General features: G+C 34.0%; 2 protein-coding genes and 1 pseudogene across 2 annotated transcripts; all 3 read left to right on the top strand.

The window, feature by feature from the left end:
* The first annotated feature begins 10,276 nt into the window (after positions 1 to 10,276).
* LOC118032180 (anthocyanidin 3-O-glucosyltransferase 6-like) lies at positions 10,277 to 11,909 on the top strand. The gene has a single exon (XM_035036790.2). It carries the CDS (start codon positions 10,310 to 10,312, stop codon positions 11,840 to 11,842), a length of 1,533 nt encoding a protein of 510 aa, XP_034892681.1. The 5' UTR covers positions 10,277 to 10,309; the 3' UTR covers positions 11,843 to 11,909.
* Positions 11,910 to 15,017: 3,108 nt separating this feature from the next.
* Positions 15,018 to 16,587, top strand: LOC118032183 (anthocyanidin 3-O-glucosyltransferase 6-like; annotated as a pseudogene).
* Positions 16,588 to 20,329: 3,742 nt separating this feature from the next.
* On the top strand, positions 20,330 to 21,864 carry LOC118032184 (anthocyanidin 3-O-glucosyltransferase 2-like). The gene has a single exon (XM_035036792.1). It carries the CDS (start codon positions 20,330 to 20,332, stop codon positions 21,782 to 21,784), a length of 1,455 nt encoding a protein of 484 aa, XP_034892683.1. The 3' UTR covers positions 21,785 to 21,864.
* The last annotated feature ends 57 nt before the right edge of the window (positions 21,865 to 21,921 follow it).

Below are 21,921 nucleotides of genomic sequence, written 5' to 3'. Positions count from 1 at the left end.
CTTCAGAGTTTTACCAGGGTTTTAGTCAACGCTATGGAATGATTGATGCTCCACAATGGATTTTCGCCATCAGCCGTCGGGATTGCATCACTTGTGATGATTTCTATCTAGAGGCGTTGTTTGGTTTCATTGCACTTGCTTGTATCTGGCCAAATTTAATGCTTTTATATTGGTGATAGTTGATTAGGAGTGATTAGCATGATTATTCATGTTTTCAATAGATATGTATATTGTAAATGTTTATAATGAGCAAAAACATATTATGGACATAGGATAGAAATGAAAGTAAGGAGATGAGAATAAGTAAAAACGTTATGCCTGTGATCTGCTTCTTCTGGTGTTGGCTGTGATTTTATTGAAAAACCTCCATGAATCATGACCAAATTCCGACAAGTCTAAGCAATTTGTTAGAATATGTGATTTGGGTTATCTTTCTCCCTTATAAGAGTGATTATTAACTATGCTAAATAGAATTCAATATAAAATAGCAATATATCTTTAACACGTTACCGTAGTTTAGCATGCACTCTTGTAGATATATTGTTATCATTGGGATAAATTCAAAACTATTCTATCCTTCACTTAACTTAACAATCGTATCAGAGCGCCTCCAAAATTCCTTCATCTGTTTAGAACGGAGGCTTTTCATTTTGTCTTCTAATATCTTCTTCTTCCTCCATCTGACCACGCCTCTGGACACGTATGGTGTGTTCGCGATGCATCATTTACCAGTAACTTATGCAATGACTGTTTTCTGCACGCAGGAAACTTGATGCACCAATTTGTGAATGGCTTATCCAATAATAAATTGAGTGAAACGTTGAATTTTTCAGGTTCAAAGCTCAATAGACACCAACTGAAGATTAAGCATGGGAGATGAATGCTTGATCTCCACTGGTTATGACTGAAATGAACGAAACATCAATCCATTTTTTTATGTTTCCACAACAAAGGAAATTTGGGATATGGCTAAACAAACAACTTAGTCACTCAGAGCTCAAATTTCAACTATATTGTGATGTAATCTCTGTTCGCCAAAATTGTTCTATATCTAGGGGAAATACCCCCCAAAAACGGTATGCAGGATGCGTAGATGACTGTAGCATGAGTTGCAACTATTGACGATTTATACCCTAAGTTATCTCAAATGTTATATATTTTTCTTGTGGTCTTGATCATACTGATGAAGTTCTGACGTCTTGCCATTGTACTTCTTCCACTCCTTCAGTTACTTATGTTATGTTGTGTTGAGCAAACTCAAGTATGATGTGAACTATCTATGATGTATGCTTAGCTCCGAGATCTCTAACGGAGCACCAGGAGGACACTCAATGTACTCACCTTAATTGATAAATCATGTATATTACTGCTTCAAACTCCGGTTATCCGAGTAGTATCCAAAAGCAAGAAAACTTTTGCCAACACATCCTTATAACAACAACCAGTGTCATCTGCAGCAGGATTAATTGCACAAACTGGTATGATTTAGTATGCACTTAGCTCTCCTTCCTGTACTAAATAGTGAATGGATAATTGACACAGGTGCTAATGATCATATGCTTGTGATTCTTTTCAAACTTTAGTTCTTTATCCCCTTCAACATTCTATCTTAGCTATTACTAATGCCAATGGTGTGTCATCCCCTGTTACTGGTGTTGATAATGTTCATGTATCCTCTACTTTCTCTCTCTCTAATGTACTGTATGTTCCATCCCTTACATGTAATCTACTTTCCATTAGTCAAATAACCAAGGCCCTTAACTGTGTTGCTTTGTTTTATCCTACTTATTGTATTTTTCAGAACATACATACCAAGGAGAGGATTTGGCAGTGGTAGGCAACGAGGAGGATTGTACTATCTAGAGGGTGGCATATCATCACAAGTTTACCATAGTCTAGCACATATGATGGGTAAAAATCAATCGGCAAATATTGCAGAAATATGGCTTTGGCATAAACGGCTCGGTCATCCATCATTTGGATATATTAGACGATTGTTTCCTTCTTTATTTGCTAACTGCAAACTTTCATACTTCATTTGTGAGACATGTGCTATGGTTAAAAGTCATCGTGCTATATTTCTTTTGTCTTCTAATAAAGTTGCTTCACCATTCTCATTAGTACATTCAGATGTATGGGGTCCCTCCCCAGTTTTCATAGCTAATGGAATGAAATGGTTTGTTACCTTTGTGGATGATTGTACTCGAATGACCTGGGTATACTTACTAAAACATAAGAGTGATGTATGTACAGTTTTCCGTCTCAGTTTGACAGGACTATTAAGGTGGTACGTTTAGATAATGAAGGTGAATACTTCAAGAGAGAGTTAACTGATTTTTTCCATTCAAAAGGTATCATTCATTAAACATCATGTCCAGAGACTCCACAATAAAATGGAGTAGCTGAGCAGAAAAACCGACAATTACTTGAGGTCATTCGATCACTAATGATTGGAAGTAGTGTGCCTACTTTCTTATGGGGAGATGCTCTCAGTACAGCTGTTTATGTGATTAATCGTACACCTTCCAGTACCTTATTCTTTCAACGACCTCTTAATGTCCTTGCTAATCATTGCATGCTTCCGCCTTTGGTTAAATTGATGCCTCGTATCTTTGGATGTGTAACTTATGTACACCTTTCACATCGACATCGAACCAAACTTGAGTCAAGAGCATTGAAATGTGTCTTTGTTGGTTATGTGTCACGACCCGAATCCCGGATCCGTGACCGGCAACGTAGGAGCGGTGTCGAAAGGACACCTCACCTATGCTAAGCCTCAGAACGGACATATCAAAAGAACAATTTGTTCAAAAATACGCAGCGACTCAAAATATTCAGAAATGTTATATTATTCAAATACTGATGAAACCGAAAGATAGTTATTAAAACAAAAATAATAATTCATAATACTCATTACATTGTCAAGATCCAAATTTAATTAAACCAAGGTAATAGTGGAGCATCTAAGACATCAAATCAAAACTGAAAGGAAAACCTCGCGAACAAGCAAGACATACCGACCAGAACTGAAGAAGCGGAAACACTCAACAAAGTCCCAGAAACTAAGAACCTGAAATAATAATAAAAATGAGAGGTGAGTTCAACCAACTCAGTGAGGGAAAAACATTTAATATACATTTCAGATATTTCAGATAACTATATTTATCTTGATATACATATACATATACATATACATATACATATACATATACATATACATATTCATACTAAACATATTATCATAACGTAGTGGATTACATGTCAGAGATTAGATGACACCTGAAGGTGACCAGATGACACCCGTAGGTGACCAGATGACACCCGAAGGTGACCAGATGACACCCGTCGGTGACCACTGTGGGATGATCAGTCGCCACAGGCTGATGCCTCTCTCACCAGCTAGGTAACAAAATACTATGTGCACACAGGCTAACTATTCTATGTTAGCATGGAGTTACTGACAAGTCCCATATCAAGGCATAATAGATATTCACAGAATCATCAAAGAAACGTATATCATATCAAATAGAATTTACTTTATCAGATTGCGAGTGCAAATTCAAGAATAAATGTGTACTCGGAAAATAAAGCAACATATATAAATATTCAAGAAATTTACTAGTTGTACTCATTGTATAATCAACATACATATTTATTTTATATTATATGCATTATTAAAGATTATTCCACTCACCCGAAAAATATAGAACTAAAAGGAATGTCGGACGAAAGACTCGAAAAATCGATTAAGGATCGTTAGGAGAACCTACAATAAATATATGAAATATACTAAAAAACAATTCAAACAAAAGATCCCAATGCGTAAAATAAAACTGGGCTTAATCTCCTAAGTTTATGGACTAAAACGACAATTTTTCCAAAACAGGGACCAAAATGTAATTTTACCAAAAATTGGAGGACCAAACTATAACGACATAAACATACTGAAATTTATCCATAATTCGTCCTTATCTTTGTCCAGAATCTTGAATTATGCCCCAAGGTCCAAAATGTGATTTTATCAATATTTTAGGGGTCAAATCATAATTTGTCAAATTGGAGGACCAAATTGAAAGTGTTAAATTCTCTTATCTATACAGTAATTCTGCCCATAATCGATATGTTATTCTGTTCAGAATATCAGAATATGCTCCAGGGACCAATTTGTAATATTTTCAAAGTTCGGGGACTAAACTGCAATTTTTGCAAATTGAGGGACCAAACTGAATTTTAGTCATCTTCAACCTCAAACCCAGAATTTCAACAGATTACCTACTGTTATCCCCTGATTTCTAACACAAATCTACCATTCAAACAAAACCATAACTCAAAATCATCATAATCTTCCATAATCAACTAAATCATCAATTAACCACAACAATCAACCCCTAATATTCAATTTAATTCATCAATTAAACTCAAAACACAAACTTCATAACCCTAACATTTATCAAAACTGAAATTAAAGCTTAATTAACACATATTTATACATAATCTTACCTTTAAACTTATTTCCTCCCAATCTCTTCCTTTTTCCCTTATTTTCCCCTTTCTTTTCTCTTCTTCTTCTTCTTCCTCCCTTCTCTTTTACGGTTTGTTCTTCAAATTTTCAGATCCCTCTTTCTTTTTCTATTTATATTTATCAACTATTTATCCAATTACCATAACACCCCTTATTCAATTTTACTCACTCTTTAAGCCTCTAAGGGCTTTATTGTATTTTCCAAACTTTTTAATACAAAACATCACAATCTCCCCACCTTATAAAAGTTTCGTCCTCGAAACTTAATAGAAAAGATTGAATACTTACCGAGATGATTGAAAAGATGAGGATACTCCTCACGCATCCTATCCTCGAGCTCCCAGGTTGCTTCCTCACGTGAATGACCTTTCCATTTCACTTTCACTGAAGCTATATCCTTCGACCTAAGCTTCCTCACTTGTGGGTCAATTATAGCTTCCGGTTGCACCTCATAAACCATATCATCTCTCAATTCAATGGGATGAACCTCTAACACATGTGATGGATCTGGCATATACTTCCTTAGCATGAAAACATGAAATACCGGATGGATGGAGGATAGATTAGGTGGCAAGGCAAGCCGATATGCCACTACCCCTACTCTTTCCAAGATCTCAAAGGGCCCTATAAACCTAGGACTCAACTTTCCTTTCTTCCCAAATCTGAATATTCCTTTAGTTGGGGAGACTTTTAGGAACACATTGTCACCCACTGAAAATTCTAGATTACGCCTCCTCTTATCCGCATAATTCTTTTGCCTGCTCTGAGCTGTTTGAAGCTTATCTCGAATCACCTTAATTTTATCCGAAGTAATCTGTATTAACTCGGGACCCATTAATCTCCTCTCTCCAACCTCATACCAACAGACAGGTGATCTACACTTCCGACCATACAAAGCCTCATATGGAGCCATATCAATGCTCGCTTGATAACTATTATTATATGCAAACTCTACCAAAGACAAGTATTTGCTCCATCCGACACCAAAGTCAATCACACAAGCTCTTAACATATCCTTCAAAATTTGTATAGTCCTCTCAGATTGTCCATCTGTTTGAGGATGAAAAGCAGTACTTAACTGAACGTTAGTCCCCAAAGCTTCCTGAAACTTCACCCAAAACCGAGAAGTGAACTGTGGACCTCTGTTAGACACAATTGAGATGGGCACACCATGCAACCTTACGATCTCGTTAACATAGATTTCTGCGAGTTTTGCAAACCCATATGTCACCTTTACTGGCAAGAAATGAGCTGACTTGGTTAAACGATCAACTACCACCCAAACCGAATCATAACCCTCCTGACTCCGAGGCAAGCCTGACACAAAGTCCATAGTGATCCTCTCCCATTTCCATTCAGGAATCAACAATGGCTACAAAAGCCCTGGTGGTTTCTGATGCTCACCTTTAACCCTCTGACAGGTCAAGCATCGAGATACAAACTCAGCAATGTCCCTCTTCATACCATTCCACCAATAACACTCTTTCAAGTCTCTATACATCTTGTTAGAACCAGGATGTATAGTATAGGCAGTTTGATGTGCTTCCGTCATCACATCTCTTTTCAAATCATCCACTTCAGGCACACACAATCTTGAACCAAATCTCAACACACCATCTTCGTGGATAACAAAACCCGGAGCTCTCTCTAACTCTAATTCATCTCGAATTTTGCAAAGTTGTTCATCCTTCATCTGAGCTACTTTAATCCGGTCTACCAAGTCTGACTTAGTCTGAAAATGAGCCAACAATGCTCTCGATTCACAAATCTCAAAACTGACTCTCATCTAACAATCCGTGTAACTCTTTAATCAAGGGTCTCCTCACCTCCTGAATATGAGCCAAACTACCCATAGATTTTCGACTTAAAGCATCAACAACAACATTTGCCTTGCCTGGGTGATATTGAATCGTGCAATCATAATCACTTAACAATTCTATCCACCTTCTCTGTCTCAAATTCAGATCCTTCTGCTGAAAAATATATTGAAGACTCTTATGATCTGAAAATATCTCACATGTCTCCCCATACAAGTAGTGTCTCCAAATTTTAAGGGCAAACACTACCGCAACCATCTCCAAATCATGTGTGGGGTAATTTTGCTCATGCTTCTTCAACTTTCTCGAGGCATAAGTAATCACATTACCATTCTGCATCAAAACACAACCCAAACCAATCCTGGATGCATCACAGTACACGGTAAAACCACCAGACCCTGAAGGTACTGTCAAAATTGGAGCCGTAATTAACCTTTCCTTCAACTCTAGGAAGCTCTTCTCACATTCTTCTGACCATTGAAACTTGACACTTTTCTGTGTCAACTTAGTCAACGGAGCAGCAATTCGGGAAAAATTCTCCACGAATCTCCTGTAGTATCCTGCTAAACCCAGGAAACTTCTAATCTCAGATACCGTAACTGGTCTAGGCCACTGCTTAACTGCCACCACTTTCTGTGGATCAACCTTTATTCCATTCTTGGACACCACATGTCCCAAAAACCCAACACTCTCTAGCCAAAACTCACTCTTCGAGAACTTTCCATACAACTGATGATCTCTTAGAGTTTGAAGCACCAATCTCAAATGCTCTTCGTGTTCCTCTTCACTTTTTGAATACACCAAGATGTCATCAATGAACACAATAACAAACTTATCAATAAACGGTCTAAAAACCCTGTTCATCATGTCCATAAAAGCCGCAGGTGCATTTGTTAACCCAAAAGACAACACCAAGAACTCGTAATGCCCATAACGAGTCCTAAAGGCAGTTTTAGAAATATCCTCATTTCTAATCCTCAATTGGTGATACCCCGATCGTAAATCAATCTTTGAGAAACATTGAGCTCCTTGTAATTGATCAAAAAGGTCATCAATGCGAGGGAGTGGGTATCTATTCTTAACAATGACCCTGTTCAACTGCCTGTAGTCTATACACATCCTCATTGATCCATCCTTCTTCTTTACAAATAAAACAGGTGCTCCCCATGGAGACACACTCGGATGAATAAATCCCTTATCTAACAAATCTTGAATATGCTCTTTCAACTCTTTTAATTCTGCTGGCGCCATCCTGTAAGGTGCCATAGAGATTGGTTTTGTTCCTGAATCTAGATCAATACAGAATTCGATTTCCCTATTGGGAGGTAGTCCAGGTAAGTCATCGGGAAAAACATCGATGAATTCCTTAACTATCGAAACTTGTTCTATCCCCGAGACCTCTATATTCACATCAAGCACATAAGCCAAAAACCCTTGCATACCCTTTCGTACCATCTTTCTCGTGATGGCCGAGAGAATATTAGATGGAGATGATAACCCATCTCCATGAAAAGCAAACTCTGTCTCCTCATCAGGCTTGAAAACCACTGTCTTATTCCAACAGTCAACTGAGGCATGATGCCTTGACAACCAGTCCATACCTAGTATCACATCAAAACCTACTATTTCTAAAATTACCAAATCACCTAATAGGTTTCTACCTTGCACTTCAACTTCACAATCAACATAATCAAAGGAAATTCTAATCTGAATAGTAAATATATTTTGCCAACATAATCGTTCGACTGATTCATTTAATTCAATTGGTCGACTGGTTTTTAACTGATATACCAATTCCTTTATTTTTCAAAAGAATCAAAATTTGGTTTATTTTTAACACCCTCTCTTAAACTTGTTATATATATATATATATATAACTCCCAACATGTCTTTCATCTTGGCAAAAACATCATGTTTGCCTGGCTTAATAATATTGTGTGAGACTTGATTTTGGGTTTTTATATACTCAACTTTAACTTTCTTGTTTGTCAATGTGATTACTTTCAAGAAACACTAGATTCTTTATTAATGCAATGACTGATGAGTTGTCCACATAATTTTTTGTAGGCTTCTCTTATGATATTCACAATTTCTTCAATAATCTTTTTTAACCATATAGAATGATAAACACATATTGTAGTAGCTACATATTCAACTTCACAAGTTGATAATGTGACTATAGGTTGCTTCTTTGATCTCTCTATGAATGTTGTGTCTCTCATGTAGAAAACAAAACCTGTAATGTTTTTTTTTTTTTTTTTTTTTTATCATACATATCTTTAGCTTAATCATTATCATTATAAATCACTAGTTCAAAGCTATTAGAATATCCATAAAACAAGTAAAAAACAATAATATATTTGATATACCAAAGAATTCGCTTTAAAGTTTTGAAATGTGTCATGGTTGGTGTATCCATAAACTTGTTTACAAGTCTTACTCCAAAAAGAATATCTTGACAGGTGCATGTAAAGTATCTCAAACTAGGCTTTTAAATGTTGTAGAGTTTATCTTCTCTCTATCATTCTTTAACATATTTAATCCACACTCAACTAGAGTATTCACTTTTATACAATCCTTTATTTTAAACTTCTTAATAATCTTTTTTGCAAACTTCTTTTGATTTATAAAGATTTTATCTTCTCTTTGCTTTATTTTAATCCCTAAGTAATATGTCATCAAACCAATATCTATTATCTCAAACTCCTAGATCATTGCTTATTTGAAGTCTCTTAATATTTTTGGATTATTTCTTGTAAATATCAAGTCATGTACATATAAACATACAATAAGAGTATCACCACTCTCTTTTATCTTTACATAAATAAAAATATTTATGGAGGCATTTTACAAATCTATTCTTTAAGAAACAACCATCAATGTGACTATACCAAGCCCTTGAGGCATGCTTTAATCCATACAAGATTTTATTTAACTTTAAACCCTTATCTTCATGTTCCTTTACTTTATAACTCATTTATTACTCAATGGAGACCTCCACTTCAAGAAAGACATTTAGAAAAGCTGATTTAACATACTTTTGATAGATTTTTCATCTATGTTTGGCAATTATAACAATGATTAATTGAATGATGTCCAATTTAGCAGCTAGAGCAAACACTTCATTATAGTTAATCTCATACTTTTGACTATAGTCTTTTGCCTACCTCTCTACTTCTTCTTTGACATTTTCTTTTTCTTTGTAGATTCACATGACACCTATTGGTTTTTTTTTTTTTTTTTTTTTTTTTTTTTTTTTTGGTTTAGGAACCAATTTTTATGTTATTTTTCTCAATTAATACAATCTCCTCATCCATAATAATTCTTAATTTTTCATCCTTTATTGCTTCTTCAAAAACTACATGATCACATGTAGCAAGGTAATAATTTAGTGTCACATCATTATTAATATAATTATTTACTTCATACAAGTCATCAAGGCTTCTCACCTTTTTTGGTGGACTAGGTGGGCTGCCACTATTATAGTTAAACTCTTAAAAATATCTAAAAGTAAATACACTTTTAAAAATATCTAAAATAAAAACTATGGTATTCCAAAAAGAGATTTTAGTCACTATCACTCTTAAAAGTAAAATCTTTAGAATTGTATTCCAAACAACATTTCTTGAAATGTTTAATTTTTTCTGTTTAAAATTAATTTTTTTATATTTTGAATTATTTTAATATACCAATATAAAAAATAAAAAAATATATTAATTTAATATATTTTTAAACAAACAAATACTTTAAACAAGCCTTGGACTTTTCCAAACAACCCCTGTATCCGAGAATAACCGCTCAGCAAGATACTCTCTTGCCGTCCAGAGAAAAACAAATTTGACAATTGTCCAACTGTTGTTGGCAGTATATAGTAAGTGGCGGGCTTGACAGCAAAGCCATGACCTCACTTTAAGGCTACGTTTGGTAATTAACGGGATTGCACCTTAGCATGACCAACAAATAAAATGCAATGCAAAGCTCAAACCCAGACGTCTCTCACAGTCACAAAAAAAGTAGTATTGTTTGCAAACTCATTGAAGCCTCCTGCAAAATGAAGAACGCTGAGCTAGTCTTCATTCCAGCACCAATTATAGGTCACTTTGCATCCGCGGTAGAGGTAGCCAAGCTCCTTTTAGAACGTGATAAGAGGCTTTCAATCACCTTCCTCGTCATGAAATCAAGTTTAAGCACCAAGATTGCTCGTAGCTACAATGATTCAGTGATTGCAGCCTGCGGTCGTATCCGGTTCATTCACTTGCCTGAAGTTGAGCTTGATCCAAACCTACCCAGCAGGTTTTTCATTTCTTTGATTGAAGCCCAAAAAGCTCATGTCAAAGAAGAAGTCTCTAAGCTTGTGATGGAGTCCGAGTCAAGCCCTGACTCGCCTCGACTTGCTGGGTTTGTTCTTGATATGTTTTCTGCATCAATCATAGATGTGGCCAATGAATTTGGTGTTCCCTCTTATATTTTCTTTACATCCGCAGCAGCTTTTCTTGGTACTACGCTCTATATTCAGGCTCTCCATGATGAGCAGAAAGTTGACCCTACTGAGTTCAAGAACTCGGATGTTGAATTGGTCATGCCGTGTTTGGCGAGTCCCTTTCCAGCAAAGGTTTTACCATCTTCGTTACTTGGCAAAGATTTGCTGCCTCTTTTTCTTCCCCTGATTAGAAGGTTCAGAGAAGCCAAGGGAATTATGGTAAATACATTTTACGAGCTGGAATCTCATGCGATCAACTCTTTCTCTGATGGTAATTATCCTCCTGTTTATCCAGTTGGTCCCCTTTTGAACCTCAATGGCCATGAACATGATGTGGTGTCAGATAGAAAAGATACTCACAGGGATATCATGCGATGGCTTGACCACCAGCCTTCATCCTCTGTAGTCTACCTGTGTTTTGGGAGTATGGGAAGTTTCGGTGTGGAGCAAGTGAAAGAGATCGCATGTGGATTGGAGCAAAGCGGACACCGATTCTTATGGTCTCTACGTCAACCTCCACCAAATGGCAAGATGGAAGCTCCGAGTGATTATGTGAATCCTGCAGAAGTCTTGCCTGAAGGGTTCTTGGATCGAACATCCGAGATCGGAAAAATAATAGGATGGGCCCCACAGGTGGACATCTTGGGTCACCCATCTATAGGAGGATTTGTATCGCATTGTGGGTGGAATTCTACGCTGGAAAGCATATGGTTTGATGTTCCAATGGCTACATGGCCAATGCATGCTGAGCAGCAATTGAATGCTTTCCTAATGATTGTTGAGTTCGGCTTAGCAATAGAAATTCAAATGAACTATAGAAAAGAATTTAATATGGATGGTGGTGAAATTATTAGGGCTGAGGAAATAGAGAAAGGAGTAAGGTGTTTAATGGAGATTGATATTAAGAAAAAGGAGAAGTTGAAGGAAATAAGCGAGAAGAGTAGGAAGGCTTTGATGAAAGATGGATCCTCGTCCACTTGGTTAGATCGTGTGATTCAAGATATGATAGACAACATGCCATGAGTAAAATTGATGTATCCTGTCCTGACATAAAGTGTGATTCTAAGCAATCAATTATAAATTTATCATAGCTGCATGATAGTTTTTTCTAATTAAAACTTTTATAGAAAATTACAGAGGTTGTTTACTCTAAAATAGCCACTACGTCGCTATATATATTGCTATGCGGACTATTGAATTATTAGAACTTAAAAATCTTGTCTAGGCTCTTGGTTTTATCAGTTTAGTTATTTTCTTTATTATTTTTAGATTTTATGTATTTTTTTAGGTTTTATGGTTTTTTCCATGGTAATTTTATATTTTTATTTTTGTTTTCTAGGTAAAATTATGTTTATGATCTATTTAAATATTCGTAAACCCGAAAACACAAAAACATAAATTGAAGGTTTATATTTATAGTTCTTTTCACTTATTAAATATCTATATTCTTTGTTTATTGTTGTATCTAGTTCACTACTAGAAAAATCAATAAATACAAACGGAAATACCGAGGGAATATTTCCGTCGGTAAATTTTTGAGGGATTTTACCGACGGAAATATCCCCTCGGTATATACCGATGGAATTACTGTGGGGAAAAAAAAAATAAAACAAAGCAAAAAAAAAGATAACGTGTCATTTTTTACCAACGGAATTACCGACGGAATAAATTCCGTCGGGAAATCCGTTGGTAAACTGTGAACATTGTTCATCATGTCAATTACAAAGGGAATTACCAACGGAATTTTCCAGAGAGCTCCAGAACTGTTCATCTTTCAATTGCACTGTTAATTGTTTTACTTTACGGACAAAATCACCGACGGATTGAAAATTCATCGGCGTGTTTTGGCGGTTTTTTGAAAAAATTCAATTGATTTAAAATTTTCATTTAAATATTACAAACAGAATCACCGACGGATTGAAAAATCATCGGTAATTTTTGGCGGTTTCTGAAAACTTTTTACAAAATTGAAAATTTAAATTAAATATTACCGACGAAATAATTAAAAAATATTAATATTCAATTATCTGTCGGTGAATCCGTCGGTAACGCGCCCCAATAAAAAATCTGAATCTGCTTATTTCATAAGAGACAGACTCATTATTTCTTTTTCTTCTACTACTACTTCTACTTTTTCTTCTTCTTCTTCTTCTTCTTCTTCTTCTTCTTCTTCTTCTTCTTCACTATATGTAAAAAACATCAATATCTATTTCTTTTCTCTTCTTTTCTCTCCTCATCTTCTTCTCTTTTCCTCCATGCTCGGGTATGTCTTCTTCTTCTTTCTTCTTTTATCCTCTTAGTTTTTTTAATTAATATGCTTTACGAAAATTTTTTCCCCCTAGCTTCACTTGCAAGTATATTAAGGTAAGATTTTTCTTTTTTCTTATTTTTTTCATGATTTTTCACTATATTTGTTTTTTATTTAATTTTAATTGATTTTGTTCTTAATAATTGTATAAATGTTGTTGTGAGATTTTTTTTTTCATTTGAGATCAATTTTTAGTTGATTTTATTTATAGGATTTTTAAATTTTTAGCAATTGCAACTTCATTTTTAGTTGAATTAATTTTTTTGTTTTATTTATTTGTTGCAAATTTGTTTGAGTTGATTTTCTTATTCTTTTTTCCAAGCATTTTGAGTATATATTATACAATGTTGATTTATGTTAATTTAATTATTTTATAATTTTATAAAATGAATTTTTTTTAAAATGTTTTTAAATAATTACCGACGGATTTACAGACAGAAATTTCCGTCGGTAATAAAAAAATATTTTTACCGACGCGTCTGTTCCGCCAATAAATCTGTCAGTAATATTATTACCGATAGAATTACCGACAAACAAAAAATTACCGACGAAAGATTCACCGACGGAAATTCTCCGTCGGTGATTTCGTCGGTAAATTAATTACCGATGGAATATGTGTTTTACGCCGACGAAAAAATTCTGTCGGTAAAACTATTAAATCTTGTAGTGGTTTTTGCTCTTTTTTTTAAAAAAAAATCTACTTGTTTTTCACATTATCTAAGAGAGAACATATATGCCATTCTTAATCTGTTGGTCTTGTGTGGTTGTCCGTTTCCTTATAAACAGAGAAATTGAAGGAAATAGAGGAAAAGGTAGAAACGCATTGATGAATTGTGGGTTAGTTGGTTATGTCTTTAATTCAAGATGTAACTGCTTGGTAACACGGTTATAACTTATATAGCTCAATTAATTTTCATGTTCGTGTTTTTTTTTTTTAAAAAAAAAAAAGATATTGAGTTTTGAAATTTTATGTTGCACCTTGATTGTTTTCTTTTCATATTACAAAAAAGGAGAAGTTGAAGGAAATAAATGAAAACGATGGATACTGGTACACTTGTTTAGGTCATTTTCTTCAATATATAATAGACATTATATTATATTATAGAATATTCCTAAAAGACATGGGGAAACTACCGCACGCCTTTTATGCATTAGTGATTGAAAGGTTATTATTATTTTATTTTATTTTTTTGCCTTTTGCTTTATGTTTTATTTCTTTTAATGAATTTTCTTTTGTTCAATACTAGAGAGTGTATGGTTTGGGGTTCCCCTTGCTACATGGCCGATGTATGCAGAACAACAATTTAATGCTTTTGAAGTAGTGGTCGAGTTGGGATTGGCAGTGGAAATCAAAATGGATTATAGAAGAGAGTTTTTGATTGGCAAGCAATGACATCACTCTAATTTATCTTTGGATCCATGTCCCTGTTTGTTTGCTGTAAAATTATTATTTTTTTTTAAATAAATTCTGGAAAAGAATTTTTTGATATTTAGTAATGTAATAAAAAATAAATTGAAAAAAACTTTTCAGTATTTGGTTATGTCATGAAAAATGAGCTGGAAAATAACTTATTAATATTTTATTATTTTCAAATTTATTAAAATAACGAGGAACAAATCTTACAAATTAAAAAGTTAAATGAGAATAAAATTGAAAAAAAATATGATTTCATAAATTATTTTAAATAAAATAAATAATACTCAAAATAATAGAGATCAAATCTAAAAATTAAAAAAATTAAAGTTAAAAAAATTAAAATAATAAGAATTAACATTTCATAAATTAATCAAATAAAATAAGTAATAATAAAAAAAAACAAAATTTAATAAATAAAAAAAAATAATTAAAAAATAAAATAAAATCAAATAACAATTATAATAAAATAAAATCCAAAGCTCAAACCCAGACATCTCTCACATCCACAAAAAAGTAGTATTGTTTGCAAACTCATTGAAGCCTCCTGCAAAATGAAGAACGCTGAGCTAGTCTTCATTCCAGCACCAATTATAGGTCACTTTGTATCCGCAGTAGAGGTAGCCAAGCTCCTTTCAGAACGTGACGAGAGGCTTTCAATCACCTTCCTCGTCATGAAATCAAGTTTAAGCACCAAGATTGCTCGTAGCTACAATGATTCAGTGATTGCAGCCTGCGGTCGTATCCGGTTCATTGACTTGCCTGAAGTTGAGCTTGATCCAAACCTACCCAGCAGGTTTTTCATTTCTTTGATTGAAGCCCAAAAAGCTCATGTCAAAGAAGAAGTCTAAGCTTGTGTTCGCATCCGAGTCAAGCCCTGACTCGCCTCGACTTGCTGGGTTTGTTCTTGATATGTTTTCTACATCAATCATAGATGTGGCCAATGAATTTGGTGTTCCCTCTTATATTTTCCTTACATCCGCAGCAGCTTTTCTTGGTACTACGCTCTATATTCAGGCTCTCCATGATGAGCAGAAAGTTGACCCTCCTGAGTTCAAGAACTCGGATGTTGAATTGGTCATGCCGTGTTTGGCGAGTCCCTTTCCAGCAAAGGTTTTACCATCTCCGGTACTTGGCAAAGATTTGCTGCCTCTTTGTCTTCGCCTGTTTAGAAGGTTCAGAGAAGCCAAGGGAATTATGGTAAATACATTTTACGAGCTGGAATCTCATGCGATCAACTCTTTCTCTGATGGTAATTATCCTCCTGTTTATCCAGTTGGTCCCCTTTTGAACCTCATTAATGGCCATGAACATGATGTGGTGTCAGATAGAAAAGATACTCACAGGGATATCATGCAATGGCTTGACCAACAGCCTTCATCCTCTGTAGTCTACCTGTGTTTTGGAAGTATGGGAAGTTTCGGTGTGGAGCAAGTGAAAGAGATCGCATGTGGATTGGAGCAAGTGGGCACCGATTCTTATGGTCTCTACGTCAACCTCCACCAAATGGCGAGATGGAAGCTCCGAGTGATTATGTGAATCCTGCAGAAGTCTTGCCTGAAGGGTTCTTAGATCGAACATCCGAGATCGGAAAAATAATAGGATGGGCCCCACAGGTGGATATCTTGGCTCACCCATCCATAGGAGGATTTGTATCGCATTGTGGGTGGAATTCTACGCTGGAAAGCATCTGGTTTGATGTTCCGATGGCTACATGGCCACTGTATGCTGAGCAGCAATTTAATGCTTTCCTAATGATCGTTGAGTTCCGCTTAGCAATAGAAATTCAAGTGAATTATAGAATGGATGATTGTGAAATTGTTAGGGCTGGGGAAATAGAGAAAGGAATAAGGGGTTTAATGGAGTTTGACATCAAGAAAAGGGAGAAGTTGAAGGAAATAAGCGAAAATAGTAGAAAGGCTTTGATGAAAGATGGATCCTCGTCCACTTGGTTAGATCGCGTGATTCAAGATATGATAGACAACATGCCATGAGTAAAATGTACTTGCTTTTCACATTATCTAATAAACAACATTTGTTGATCTAGTTTGGTCGCCAGTTTCCTTATTAGCATACGTGAGGTTTTTTATATATAAAATATTAGAGATTTATTAACCAACTATTATAGCCATTAAAAATATAGCTTAACAGAGAACAAAGTAGTAAAAAAATTTAAAGGAGTAAGAAAATTTACTTATAAAACTAAGCCCATAATCATAATCAAACATAATATCATTAAAGCAAAATGATCATTTTTAAGAACTCATTGCTTGGCCAAATGATTTGTTACATGATTATTCTTTCTATGAACATGTTCAAACACACAGAAGAGAAAAGGCTTATTACATGCTTTGATAATATCATTAAACTCAGATTGCAAGTGTCAAGGCAACATAACGTTTTTTTTTCCTTTAATCCAAGTAATGATATTGTAAGAATCTTACTCCATAACCCATTGATTTGTAGAAGCATAGCATTAGTCAATACCTAAAAGCATAGCTTTTGAATTGCCAGACATCGGCTTTATTAGGTTTGTTGTTATCCATTTTAGGACCTCGTATAAATATACAATATATAGAAAAAATAAATATAAATTTTTGGAAAAAAAAAAATAAAAAACTATATATCGATAAGAAGAATATATTGAAACACCCAAGAAATTGCCAAAGACTGGTTAAAGAGGATCAAAATACCAAAAGTTGAGAATGTAACGACATATTTTAAACTGATGAAGGCTTTGTTAGCTAGGAAAAATCAATTCAAGGAGTGAATTAGAATTGAATGTTTAAGGATTCAATTATAATTTTTCAAAGTTTAATTGAATTTATTGAGGGATTAATTAGAAGAATGGTTGATTTTTTAAGTCAATTTAGGCTTTAATTGAAAGAAATTGAAGTCTAAATGTTGAATTGCAATTTTAGAGAATCAATTTGGTTAAATCAGAAACATGATTGTATAAATATTAAAGTTTGATGAGTAATTAGGGATTTGATTGAAGAAATCCAAAAGCAAGGACCAAAATAAAAAAAGACGTGTGAATATAAGGTTTAAAATTGATCAAATTAGGAGCCAAATTGAAAACAATTGAAAGGTTGATAGTCACTTAAGGGTCAAAATGCACACATCAAAAACTAATGACCAAGATGAAAAAAACATTGAACTTTGGGGTGATAATTGAGTTTGGCAAGGATGAAGTTGTATGAAATTAAAAGTTTAAGAGGCAATTATAGGTACAATTAAAAGCAATTGAACTAATAAGGACTAAAATGAGGCTTTTCAAATCTGAAATTAAAATAAGTAAGCCAACCTCCTTGATCACATAACCCTAGAAAACAAGATGTTATTACATGAGCGAACATTTAAATTTAAGACAATTAACCCTTTTTAACATATACAAAGATTAATAAATTTGATGGATCAATATAAATTTGAAAAACTAACAATTTAACTCTAACTAAAAATCTCAATGTTTCCATATACATGGTAAAGATCATAAATGAAGCTTAATTAATCATATAAGTCAGTTTAAAATTAAATCTTAAATAGTATGAGTTTTTTTTTTTTATGAAGTTTAAGATTAAACATTAACAATAAGTATGTGGAACTTTACCCCATATTCATAACAAAAAGGTCCCCTAATTAAAATCTCTTGTGCTAATGAGCAATGGAAACTTGGTATAAGTGTATGTTTATCTACATGCATGATAATGTCATGTTTTAAATTGTATTTGACTTGAAAAAACATTATTTTTATATTTTTTTTCAAGCCACACATAGTTTGAACTATATAGATAGGAATAGCATTAAATAAATTCATTAAATAGTATGGACATACCCTTCCACGTGCTAGCTAGGGCTAGGACTTTCATAGATCTTGGGTAAGATAATATTTTTCAAATTAATATATTATTATGCAAAAAAAAAAAAAAAAAAAAAGGAGAGCTATTTGCTCGGCCATTATTCCTTCCTTGTAGAATGGCTAGATGATCATCTATTAGGCATATAAATTGTGATGGTTGTTGAAATACAATTACTTTCTAACATTTTTTTTTATCATATTGCAACAGTTTATGGCTTTGAATTCGGGGATGAAAAACATAAGAGAGGCCCAATGAGCTAGCCGAGGGCTCTGTCTGGTGCCACTATTTGGCCTATAGATGTTAGGGCTAATCGGTTTTCTTTACTTTTACTAGCCTTCTTGCCCATTAATTTTAAATCCTTTGGTAACGGCCTATAAAATTGTTACAACGATGAACGCTTGATTTCATTTCAGTTTTGAATCTAAGTGGTTACTAAGGTTTGATTTGGTCTTTATTTTTTAAACCAGTTTTTAAGGTTAGCCTTCCATCATGAGTGGTGTGTTTTGTGATTCTGAAACAAGCTTCTTCCAATTTCCTTGCCATAATTTTGAAGGCTCTAGAAATGGATAATTGCATTGTGAAAAAAAGATGTAAGAACTCTTATTTTAGAAAGAAATTAGAATATTCATTGTTAGATTAATTAAGTTGTTTGATTTAACATTAGGTTTAATTATGCCAACTCACCTTTAATTTTTGTTTCTTATTTGATAATAAAAATTATTTTCAAATCAATTTACATGTCAATTAAAATTAAGTTTTTTTCTCGTATGATATTAAAAATACACCATGTAGTCTAATAAATTCAAGATAATAAATTATTTTAAAATTTGAATCCAAAAAATTAAAAAGGTAAGCCAACCTCCTTGATAACATAACCTTGGAAAACAAGATGTTATTACATGAGTGAATATTTTAATTGAAGACAATTAACCCTTTTTCACATAAACAAAGATTAATAAATTTGATGGATCAATATAGATTTGAAAAACTAACAATTTAGCTCTAATTAAAAATCTCAATGTTTTCATATATGTGGTAAGGATCATAACTGAAGCTTAATTAATTTCATAAGTCAGTTTAAAATTAAATCTTAAATAGTATGTGGAGTTTTTTTATGAAGTTTAAGATTAACTATTAACTATAAGTATGTGGAGTTTTTTTTATGAAATTTAAGATTAAACATTAACTATAAATATGTGAAACTTTACTCCTTATTCATAACAAAAAGGTCCCTAATTAAAATCTCTTGTGCTATTGAGCAATGGAAACCGAAGACTGTCAAGGTGGAACTTCAAAACCTGAAATGGAGGTAATTCATTTTCACGCTCTATTTTTCCATGTATGCATGGACATGTTTATACTCCATAAAGCTAAAAAAAAATGTTCTACCATCATTTTTTTTTTGGATAATCTTACTATCATTTCTTGTTTGTCCCAAAATACTTGTCGGAATTTACTTATAATTATCAAATCTAGTCCTGCTTGATTCAATATCTAAATCATCATAAAAAAAATCCTCATAAAATGAGCCAGGTTTTTTTATATAAAAAAAATATCATTTCAGAGTGACCCATAATCAAAACTGGAGTTTATTATTAAAATAATTTTTTAAAAATTAAAATAATATCATTTTGATTGATATGGATCAATCTAGGTTAACATAATCAATTTGTGAACCAAGCCATGCACTAGACAAGTTTAAAAAATAAATCATTTGAGTTTTTTTTTTTTTTTTTTAAAAATAGATTTAATTTATTTTTTTCAATTCTATGAAGATAATTTTGAAGAATTTAGATAAAATATAGATGGTGCGACAAAACATGTATTAACTTCTTGCTTGTTTTTCTATAAACATCACCATAATTATATTCAATCTTTGGATTGAAATCAAATAAGAATCCAACTGATAGTCCTATTTATTGTTCTGAATGAAGAGATCAGAGTTGGTGTTTATACCTTCACCGGGTATCGGCCATGTTACATCAACGGTGGAGTTGGCACGGCTACTTGTCAACCGAGACGAACGATTCGTAGTGACAATCATCTTGATGAAGCTACCCTTTGACGAGAAATTCACAAGCTACTGCAAATCACTCACTGAGTCAACTATTTCTAACAATATCAAGTTCCTTGACCTCCCTCTTCTCGAACAAGCTTTAGATATGAAGGCAAAAGACATTTTAGCTTTCTACATGGAAACGTACAAGCCTTTAGTCAAAGAAGCTCTGGCTCAGCTCATTGAGTCATCCACCTCAAGCCCTGATAAGCCGCCTCGACTCATCGGTCTCCTGGTTGATATGTTCTGTGTAACAATGGTAGATGTGGGCAACGATTTTGGACTGCGCAGCTATGTGTTCTTCACTTCAGGTGTAGGTTATTTGAGTCTCTTGTTTTCTATGCAAACCATGAAAGATGAGCAAAATGTGGACTCAACCCAGTTCAAAGATTCGGATACTGAGTTGGTGATATCAAGTTTTGCTAAACCAATTCCTGCTAGGGTTTTGCCTTCTATGTTTCTTAACAAAGATGTTGTTCCTGGCTTCTTAAATTTTGCAAGAAAATATAAGCAAACGAAAGGTATTGTGGTCAACACTTTCTTGGAGCTGGAATCCCATGTAATGAGCTCATTTTTTGATGGCTTGAGCCTTCCGGTATACCCAGTGGGGCCTATTTTGAAGCTCCAACGTGATGAAGGTGACAAAGGGTTAGATAGGGCTCGCGAGAAAGAGGAGATCAAGAAGTGGCTTGATGATCAACCTCCATCATCAGTGGTGTTCTTGTGTTTTGGAAGCATGGGAAGCTTTGACGAGGATCAATTGAAAGAGATTTCAAAGGCATTAGAACATAGTGGCCATCGATTTTTATGGTCCCTACGTCGAGCTCCACCAAAGGGTACGATTGTATTCCCTAGTGGTTATGATAATCCACAGGAAATATTGACGGATGGATTCTTGGATCGAACGTCTATGGTTGGAAAAATCATTGGATGGGCTCCACAAACAGACATCTTGGCTCATCCAGCAGTTGGAGGATTTGTATCGCATTGTGGATGGAATTCTATACTAGAAAGCCTATGGTTTGGTGTGCCAATTGCTGCCTGGCCAATAGATGGGGAGCAACAGTTAAATGCCTTTCAAATGGTGGTTGAGTTAGGTTTAGGAGTGGAAATTAAATTAGATTATAGGAAGGATTTTTTGAGTGATGATGAAGTTAAAATGGTGACTGCTGAGGAGATAGAAAGAGGTATAAACAGTTTGATGCAGAGTAATAGTGAAATAAAGAGAAAGGTGAGAGAGATGAGTGAAAAGAGCAAGAAAGCCTTGATGGAAAGTGGATCTTCACACAATTCATTTGGTCATTTTATTGACAATTTGATGAGCTAGTTCTTCTGCTGCAACATTATATTAGATCCTCTTAGCAGAGGTTTTTTTCTTTGTTCTTTTCCCTTTATTTCATCATAACTATTCGCTGCCTAGATAAATTAATTTCAATAATAATACCAATGGATGTTTTGCAATTA

Source organism: Populus alba, chromosome 6, assembly GCF_005239225.2.
Source record: "Populus alba chromosome 6, ASM523922v2, whole genome shotgun sequence".
Lineage (NCBI taxonomy): Eukaryota > Viridiplantae > Streptophyta > Magnoliopsida > Malpighiales > Salicaceae > Populus > Populus alba.
This window is presented reverse-complemented; position numbering and strand designations above follow the sequence as displayed.

What these genes read in the sequence shown, in the direction of transcription:
- LOC118032180 (XM_035036790.2), top strand. Translation starts at nt 10,310, where the DNA reads ATGCAAAGCTCAAACCCAGACGTCTCTCACAGTCACAAAAAAAGTAGT.
- LOC118032184 (XM_035036792.1), top strand. Translation starts at nt 20,330, where the DNA reads ATGAAGAGATCAGAGTTGGTGTTTATACCTTCACCGGGTATCGGCCAT.